At 38.6% G+C, this 9,620-nt stretch overlaps 2 protein-coding genes across 2 annotated transcripts; both read right to left on the reverse strand.

Moving 5' to 3' along the window:
• Positions 1–831: 831 nt before the first annotated feature.
• LOC121972836 (protein MKS1-like) lies at positions 832–1,353 on the reverse strand. Its single transcript, XM_042524462.1, has one exon. It carries the CDS (start codon positions 1,351–1,353, stop codon positions 832–834), a length of 522 nt encoding a protein of 173 aa, XP_042380396.1.
• Positions 1,354–2,660: 1,307 nt separating this feature from the next.
• On the reverse strand, positions 2,661–6,652 carry LOC121971425 (nudix hydrolase 26, chloroplastic-like). The gene is made up of 6 exons (XM_042522685.1): positions 6,423–6,652; positions 6,303–6,353; positions 4,110–4,202; positions 3,666–3,760; positions 3,036–3,150; positions 2,661–2,951 (listed from the first exon to the last, which is right to left on the reverse strand). The coding sequence occupies exons 1-6, from the start codon at positions 6,486–6,488 to the stop codon at positions 2,871–2,873; spliced, it is 501 nt and encodes a 166-aa protein (XP_042378619.1). The 5' UTR covers positions 6,489–6,652; the 3' UTR covers positions 2,661–2,870.
• Between the last annotated feature and the right edge of the window lie 2,968 nt (positions 6,653–9,620).

Below are 9,620 nucleotides of genomic sequence, written 5' to 3' on the forward strand. Positions count from 1 at the left end.
TTAGTAATACCTCAAAACATCAACAATACAATCTCATCAAAATTTGTTAAAAATAAAAATAAAAATAGTCCAGTGTTTGATAAATAACCTTTACAAAATTCGTCATATTGTTGTTGTTCTTGGTCCATTCCAATTTCCATGAGCATGCTATTTCGTTAGATTAAAATAAAATGTACATATAAATATATAGGTTAAAATAAAGTGTTCATTCCAATTTCCAATTTCCATTTTCCACGAGCAAGCTTTTCCTCGTATCTTAATTTGTAAGATCTCACCGGAACAGAGTTGGACGGCATCTTAAGGAAATCCTAGTATGCTGGTTGCTCCAGGACGGCGGCAGCAACGAAGAAGGATGGCATTGACAGAAAAATCTAATCTGCGGCAAGAGGCGTCTAGCGGGTGGGGCAGTCCCAGTCGCGGCGAGGGTCGGCGTCTGACACTGGATCTCACCTGGATCTCACCCGGCAGGCAGCGCCGAAGGATGGCGGCAACCTAGAAGGATGGCGGCGGCAGCGTCGAGAGAGGAAAGAAAACCAAAGGACGCGGCTTGGGAAAAATAAAAAAAATAAAAAAAGATGGCATTGGGTCTCACCCGGCAGGCAGCGCCGAAGGATGGCGGCAACCCAAAGGATGGCGGCGGCGGCGGCGTCGAGAGAGGAAAGAAACTATAAGACGCTGCTTCGGAAAAAAACTAAAAAAAAGATGACAAAATATAAAAACGCTGATTTGGATTGCCACAGTGGCGGTTGCGTACGGGAGCGTAGGAAAAAGTTACGTAGCATATCATTATTGTATATAATATCTGTAAAAATCAAAACGCCGGAGAATTGATTAATGTTGATAATAGTTGACGAAGAGATCCCTGTAAGCCGTCGGGGAAGGAACCATGCCGGTGCCGGAGAAGAATAGATTGCTGTTTGGACTCGCGATAAATTGAATCTCTGGCGGCGTAAAGATCGCAGTAGGAGTAAAGATCGCCGGAGATATCCATGGCAGCGATGCAGGCCCCGGCGACAAGATCCCCCCTCCGCCTCTCCGTTGTTCCGGCGAGAACGGAGCCGGTCCCCTGTTTCCGTCGCGGTCGGAGGCTGTGGTCGCGCGGCCGCCGGTGAGGCTTTGCACGGTGGACTTGAAGTCGGCTGGGGTGGTGTGGATGACCTTGGGGGAGACGGTGTAGATAATGACGGGACGCCGGTGCTGCTGCTGCTGCGGCGGCGGCGGCGGCGGAAGCGCCACTGGGGACTTCTTTATCTTACGGGACTCTTTCTTGACTGTCAGAGGAGCCGGCCGCGGACCGTGCAGCTCCCGCTGCCGCGCAGTTTGTCGTCCGCCGCCGGCGGAGGAATTATCCATGGCAGAGAGAATTAAACACAGATTGATCTCAAATTACAAGTCTCTAATTAATAAATTTCTTTGAAAATGGGGAAAACAATAAAGAAAGAAAGAAAGTGAACAATCTAAATAAAATACAAATTTGGAGGAACCTTAAAGGAGATTAACATGATATTTGTAGGCAAGGAAAGCAATGCATTGCCAAATTAACATTCCATTCTATCCCCTTGAAAGTTTCAAAATTTTCAAAACGTCCTTGGGTATGTTTAGTGCTTATCCTTTTACTAGTAGGTTAAAGGCTGCTCTAGCACCGCTAATCACTACTAACTGACTAAAAGAACCACAACCTATTACGATGTAACATAAAATTGCGTATAATGTATTCAAGATGGTCCGACTATTCTCCGGGACCATGTATTCGCGAGAGTTTCATTTATTATTATTTTACTTGACTAAGTCATGATATAAACTAAATTTGAAAGAGAATCTATAAGAGGTGAACGGAGGGCCAATTAAAGAAATCTAGGCCTTGATCAAACGGGTGAAAAGGTCTCCAGAATCTCTCACAACTCAGTCTACTTGGTTGACTATCTCATGAAATTGTCTCGCTCTTGAATTCTCCATGATTAATGGATTGGAATTTTGGGTGCAAGATTTTTGTGTTCTAGTTGATAATTAAGTCTAATTAGGGCTAAATTTTATAATAAAAAAATTACAAATTATCATATTTTTTTTTCAAGATCCAATATGTATGTCTTTCAGAAGAATAGTCTAAGATAAGCCAATTGGAAATCCAAGCTTCCAAGATAAGAGGAATAGTCTACTTAGAAAATAACTTCTCCTTCCTTGCGTGATGACATATCGAGGAATTTTTGTTTAAGTCGGTTAAATTCTTTGGCGATTCATGAATGGTTGTCTAGGTCTTGCAAACTCTTTCAAATCACAATTCACAATTATATCTGGATGCTTTTATATGTATTTAATTTTATGAAAAAATACGTATGAGAAGTCGTCTCCGTTGGCTTAGAAGTCGTCTATCTATCCAAGTCATTTGTGACTCAAGATTTCTAGAAGTTATTTTCTATAGAAGCCGAATGATTTGAATAATTACGATTGATAGATTCAATTTCTACAAAGCATTTGTTATTGTCAATTATTTTCAATAATGTATTATTTTGCTGATTTGATTGGATCGAGCCAGGACCTCAATTCAATTAGTTAAGTTGCTCCGTCGTATCAATGATATATTATAAACAGTTCTCTTCTGATGAACTGGTTTAGCAGTTTTTCTTATCCACCAAACTGTAATAAACTTGACTGATAACATATCAAACACATGATATTGTCACTGTATAAAGAAAGATTCATCAGTCGACTATGCATGGATTGCCTATCACATTATCGTGCGATCTATTTCAAACTCAGTAAGAGAGGTGTTTGTCTTCAGAATCATCGAAGCAGTTAGACATGATTATACCAACAACAATGTTTAACCGCTAACAGAGCGGTTCAGTCTTCCAGTATCTATTCTTCAGAATCTAATCTTCTGAATCTGGTCCTAAATGAGGTTTAAAGAACTTTAGAACCTCCTCGTAGACAGATTTCTTGAAATCAACTGCCTGTTCAGGAAGCACATAATGTAGTATGAGATTCAAATTCGATCATATATATTAGTGTAATAGGACAAGAGTCGGTTTACCCACACGTTCAATAACTTGCTCCGGTGTCATCCACATCCATTCTCCGAATTCTGGCTTCTCACTTCCATCCCCAGTGAGACTAATTTCATCTTCGTCTCCTGTGAATCGAAATAGAAACCTGCACATTTATGCAGACTTAGCTATCGAGAATGAGATCATAACCAGTTTTCTTAAACGAGCGATAATAATCAATATATTTCGCAATGAACCTTACTGGACATTAGCTAAGACAAAACAACTTCAAAGTTGTCTCAATTTGTATGCTCTATTAGCTTTTGCAACATGTGTCGAAGTCCAAGCCTAGTGTCCATAACTACTACTTTTCGAAGGAGGAATGTCTAACAAAAAATATGAAATGTTCAAAAAGGAAACAAACATTCTACCAATAGTTGTTTGCTCTCAGTGGTAAGCGGGTTAAATTCTATTCATATAACTGCAGTATTGCGAGGTCAAACCTTTCCTCTACTACCTCGAACAGGTAATACACATCGTAAATAGACATTCTCATCAGGGTACTGACTACTGAATAAGATGTGGCACTATTTTCTGAATACCACATTGGTTAATCGTGTGTTGTTCCTCTCCTTTACAATTAGAAAGGTAGAAAATCAATAAGAACGTCAGAATGCTTACCACTTTTGTGCTTGACCTTTCCAATCCGTCCCCCATAGTTTGTTCAGCTTAGCCTTTGCTTCTAGAGGGAAATCATATGTTAACCAGTAAGGAACCTGCAGTTGCAGAATTGAGGCAACATATGCTCACTTGCTTCTTCTAATAGAACGAAGATTAAAAAATCCAAGCGAAAAAATATGGCACGCTATATATCAACCAAACGATAGAACTCATCTAATGCTGTTTAAATTTTAAACCACCTGTTCTTAGCTAAGATCATGAGTTAATCCCACAAAAACAAGGCTATGATCAATATATTGTATCATTTAATAGTTTAACTTGACAGTAACAACATGACTAATAGCATGGCTAAGTTACATGGTATATCGTCAGCCGATTTGAACAATCAGCAATTTGTTCCATCCCAAACTAAAATGAGAGCAAATGCTAGTGTAGATTGGTCACCTCAGCAAGGATATCTGCAGATGTAACTCCTGTTTCTTCTTTCAATTCCCTAAAGGCAGCAATCCTAGCGTTTTCTTCTCCTTCTATACCACCCTGAAGAAGATGTTCATAAAAGATAGGATAACTTCAGTGGCAAACAGAAGAACATATCGAAAACTGAAGAATCAATATCCAAGCTTTTCGTGTTTGACAGTAGCTGAGAACAAATTTTAAGCATCCATTCAAAACAAACTTCTACAGACATGTGACAAGCTAGAATCAGAAAAAAGGTATAACCCAATTTTAGGAGTGTTAAGTTAGTTAAATTGTTTATTTTTATTGTCTTTACTAGAATTGTTCAGTAAAAGATAAATTAATAATTCTCTCACAATGATTTTATAATATTGATTTTGGTTTTATTTAAATAAGAAAAAAAAACTATTATAAGCATTTAACATGGTCATAGTTAATTTATTATATTTAAAGAACTTTAGAATATATTTAATTATGATCATTTTGAATATTATTATGGTGACTAGAATACATTAAACAATTACTTTACTTATTCTAATTTAAGTAACTATTTTACTCATAATAGTTAATTGACCTTTTATTTAAACTAATGCTAATCTCTTTAGGTTGTATTTGACCAAATCTTTTAATTTATCTATTTGATGAACTCTTTACCTCCACCAATTTATTTCATGGAAACTAGAAAAACGAAATGTTCTATAGAAGGAGAATATAACGACATCTAGGATTTATGAGGTAGGCTCTTTCCCTTCTTTCCTTATCCATCCACTTCTCCTATGGGTGCACATCTCGAATCGTATTATGGTTTTTTCATCATGGCTTTGCATCCTCCTCTTTTGTTAAAATTGATCAAAATGCAAAGACATGAAAACAAGCATAACACAAGAAAAGAGATGTGCATTGCCAAGAGAAGAAGAGGAAGAACCTATATCATAAATCCTAGATGCTGATATATTCTTTTTCCCCAATACTTTTAAGTTTTTCAAATATCATAAAATAAATTGATGGAGATAGAAAGTTCACTGAATGGATACATTTGGTGAAATACAATTCTAAAGAGTTTTGATTTAGCTTAAATTAAAAATTAATTAGAATAAGAGTAACAATTATTTAAACTATAATAAGTAAAACAGTTGTTTAACCTATTCTACACACTACAATAAAAAGGTAGCCCAGTGCACGAAACTCCATTAATACAAAGTCCCAAGGAAGGATCAAACCACATTGGGACTATTATATGCAGTCTTATCCTGCATTGCAAGAGATTATTTCTTAGACTCAAACCCGTGACGGCAAGGTCACATGGCAACAACAGCAACAACTAGAAAACATATATATTCAAAGATCATATATCTCAAATCATCTAATCAATTAATTAAATAATTGACCTAAATTACCTTTTATATAACAACAACTAAACCTTATCCCATTAAGTGGGGTAGGATATATGGATCCTCCTGTGTCATTAGGCTTTTATACTCCTACTATATCATCGTCTATATTTAAATAAATTTTATCTTATTTTATCGTTGTTAACTAAGTCTTGTTTAGTCTTCCTCTTCTTTGGTCTTACTCTTTTTTCTTTTGATGTCCGTATTTATTATAGTTTTAAATCATCTAACTGGAGCATTTATTGGTTTAACATAAATTACCTTTTATAGGAAACTAATTTCAAAAAATGATGATTTAATTAAACCAACTTATACTCCTAAACTTCTGATCATTCAAGGAAATTTAATTCCTTGATGGAAAACAATTCTTAATCACAAGAACTAAACTTCCATTCTGTGTTTGAAGAAATTGGAAAAGGACTCTGTCTCCCCTAGTGTTTAACTGACTTAGCCCTATGCTTTGATTATGTTCGATGTTATCTCATCCTAATCTACAAGATTAGAAGTATTGAAACAACAAATCCAAAGTTTCTCATCAGAAATATCCAAAATAGAGAACCAAATTTCCCATTTCTTACTCATTATCATCAAATTATAAGCACTAAGACACCAAAACAAAGGAATTTAGATGAAGCTAATGGAAACAATACGGTACACAGCGCAGCCATAAATGAATCAAAATGGCGGGATGAAATGGAGCAAATCACAGATGAAATTCAGTTTTTAGCACATCAAACTCGTTTATTCTTTCAACAAGGAAAGACAAGTACAGAAAGGCGATTACACTCACCTGAGGCATCTGCCAAACGCCGGGGACATCGAGCCTTGAAGCCGAAAAGATCTGAAAGCGCGAAACCATCCATCAGACGAACGCTCGAGAGACGAGGAACCGACACGAAGTGCCACGAACCTTGTTATCGGGATTGACGAGGCAGATCCCCACGTTCCTTCGGTAGCCCGGGGGAGAACTTTCCATGGAGACGGCGACGAAGGGAGCTCAGCTTTAGCGGAGGAGAACGCGAAGTTGATGAACGCAGGAGGATCGGACGGGGAGGAAGGGGCTTGTCAAGGGAGGGCCAGATAAGGAGGGGCGGCGGGGCGGCTGCAGAGGGAGGAGACCACCACGGCTGTGCACTGCCCGTCGCCATAGAAATGAAAATCGGAATTTGCTAATTAAGCGGACGGTATTGCCCCTACCCTTTGAAAATTATTCGAAATTGCCCGATTTATTTTCGAGTATCACCCTCAAAAGTTTTATCTACTTATGGAAAAGCCTATCAAAATTTTAAATCCTACAAAATATCTTTCATAAATTTAAAATTATCAAAATATCTATAAGAAATTTAAACTTCACTTACTAACAAATTTTAAAATTCTTAAGAGTAAAAAAAAAAAAAGGAAAAAGGAAAAAAAAAAACCCTTAGGACAAACCATACCATATAGAAGTTCTTACACCTTTCTTAAATGGATCCATAATCTCTATAATTGACAAGGTGGAAGCTTCAAATATGCAGCTTACACACAAAATATTCACTATCCTTCATGGCACAAAATGCCAAAAAGAAATATGAGGTCGTTAGGTCACGAGACCCACAATAGGCTCACCTGGCAAGTCGACTGAGTTCTTAATATAGTCCGATCAGCCATCACTCACAAGAGCCGCTAGGTTGGCTTTGGTGAAAACAGTCGGTGACTCGGCTTTCGCCCGGCTTCTTTACTTGAATAGAGAGCTTGGGTGGACTAAGCTTCTAGTGCGTCCAATCGGGCCATATGTCTGATCAGTGGGAGCACTCGGTTGAGCTAATTAATACTTGACTTTGAGTTTCATCGATGCTTAAGAGATCAGGGCTCGAGGCCCGACCAGTCGGAGGGCCTGATCGGGTAAGCTCTCAATCTAAAATGATGGTAAACCTTCACTCAGAATATTGACTACCTCTTAACTTTGACCACCATACAAGCTGACCTCTTAGACTTTGACTTGCCTCAAGGGGGGCCCACCTTAACTACTGTATCACAAGTCTCCCCTTCAAGTCTAGTCGAAGGAGGCTGCAAATCCGACTGACTGGACTTTAGTGTTGTTTGTGCTTCTGGTCCTCCGATCGGGCGCTCATTTACTTTAAACGGATATTATACTTAGCCACCAGTGTTTCTAAGACCCCATATTTCCCGACTAGGTGATCATATTTTGTATCATTATTCGGTTTAAGATGATGAAATACTTAGCTACTATTACTTCATGTGTCCTTTGTCTCCCATCTTGACGCTCCCTTTTTGAATTGTCTCGGCTCAAGCTAAGGTCACCCTGGCTTCTTGGAAACTGAGCAAATCACTTATCATTAATGTGCAGCATGCTAAGCACGACTTTTTATCATAAGCTTGCTTAATGACTCTCATCCCTCATAAGTGTTGCTTGTATCTTATTGGCACGTGTAACACTTATCATTAATGTGAAGCATTGTGACGTGACAGACAACTGTTGGGATTCTATGTGACTACCGACGGTTTAAATTCAACATTCTAGATTAAACCTCTCTCCTCCATCCTTTTGATCGAACGACTGTGAGCAGCCATCACTAGGGTTTTTAAGTTGCATATTTTGACGCCACTGTATCGCTTTCTTCTTTCTCTTCATCTTCTACTTTCTTTGTTTTCTGCTCATCGATGATTCCTTGCATCTTTTACTCCTTTAGCTTCTAGTAAGTTTCATTTCTTCTCTTTTCCTGACCCTTCCCGTCCTATCCTCATGGCCTTCGGTTCGCCCATTGTTGTCCATGGTCTCTAGTACACCTCCGTTGCCTTTGATTTTAAAGGTGATGAGGTAATGTTAATGCAGAAAGCACCAAACGATAGAACATAAGTTTTGATTATGTCAAAAGATTCAAAGTTAATGTTTCTTGTTGTCTAACAAGGTTGACTGAGTATGTAGGAAAGTCCTAAGTGATCTTAGGCAAAAGAAAGTCCTAGTTAATACTAGGTAGGTGAAAAGTCCTAGTTGCGGTTAGGCAACGAAGTCTTGGTCCGAGGGGCTGGGCAAAATCTTGGCGGGTCGAGGACTTTGGAAGAAATTCTAGAGTCGAGGACTCTAGGTGAAAATCCTGGGGGTCACAGACACCAAGTGGAAGATTGGGCGGGTCGTGAAGCGGGCATTCAGCATAAAGTCCTGAAGTCTTAGACGTTGAGAAAAAGTCTAGACGGTTTATAGGACCGGTCTGACAAAAGATAATTTCTTCTGAGAGGAGTAGGTGGGGACACACTCCTCGAAAAGGGAATAGTAAGCATTGGTCTGACATAGAGTTTTAGCGAAACTCAAAGTCAGAACTGGATAGTTCGGAGGCTATCAAAGTTAATTTTTATATATACTATTTTGCCTTTTATTCTAACTCTATTTTATAGGAGGACTAACATTTTTATAAGGTCAAATTTTGCCTTGTTTAGTCGACTGAACGTCTAGATCAGTTGACCGAACCCCAAAGCAAAAGGATCAAATTTCAGCTCTCGATGAAGTTTTGATCGGAGGATCGGTCGATCGAACAGGGAGGTTCAGTCGACTGAACGACAGATAAACAGCAAGTTGATTGGACTAGATAAGTCAGCGAAGATAGCGAGATCAGTCGACCGAGCAGTGGGATCGGTCAACCGAGCGAAGACTCATCCGAAGTGGCAAAATCTGGATGAAAAGCTGGGCCGATACAGAAGGATCGATCGACCGATAAAAGTCAAGTTGCGAATAGTGATCCCGAGATCAATGGATCGGATTAGGTTCAACTTGGCTATAAAAGGAGGCCTCGACTAGCATCTCTATACAACAATTTGAATATATTATGCTCTTGAGTACTGCTCCAAAGATAAGTCCACGAAGTCATAACGTTGTTCCGATTACCGAAAGCTTGCATCTCCAACTCTCTAAGTAGTCAGTATAATTTCATGTATAGCACTTAATCTTTAATCACATTGTAATTGTATTTATCTTTGTAATTTTATGAACTAAAAGTGAATTGTCCAAAGTAAATACTCAACGAGTGTGAGCCTTGGAATAAGAGTTGTCATATGCTCCGAACCAAGTAAAATCAACTTGTGTCGTTGTTTTAGTTTATTCCTTTATTTCCCC

The sequence above is a fragment of the Zingiber officinale genome, chromosome 4A (assembly GCF_018446385.1).
Source record: "Zingiber officinale cultivar Zhangliang chromosome 4A, Zo_v1.1, whole genome shotgun sequence".
In the NCBI taxonomy this organism is placed as follows: Eukaryota; Viridiplantae; Streptophyta; class Magnoliopsida; order Zingiberales; family Zingiberaceae; genus Zingiber; species Zingiber officinale.

Excerpts from the sequence above, each read along its gene's own strand:
- LOC121972836 (XM_042524462.1), bottom strand. The coding sequence starts at position 1,353 with ATGGATAATTCCTCCGCCGGCGGCGGACGACAAACTGCGCGGCAGCGG.
- LOC121971425 (XM_042522685.1), bottom strand. The coding sequence starts at position 6,488 with ATGGAAAGTTCTCCCCCGGGCTACCGAAGGAACGTGGGGATCTGCCTC. Across the intron at positions 4,203-6,302 it reads GCGTTTGGCAGATGCCTCAG|GGTGGTATAGAAGGAGAAGA; the intron begins GTGAGTGTAATC and ends CATCTTCTTCAG. Across the intron at positions 2,952-3,035 it reads CGGAGCAAGTTATTGAACGT|GCAGTTGATTTCAAGAAATC; the intron begins GTGGGTAAACCG and ends CTTCCTGAACAG.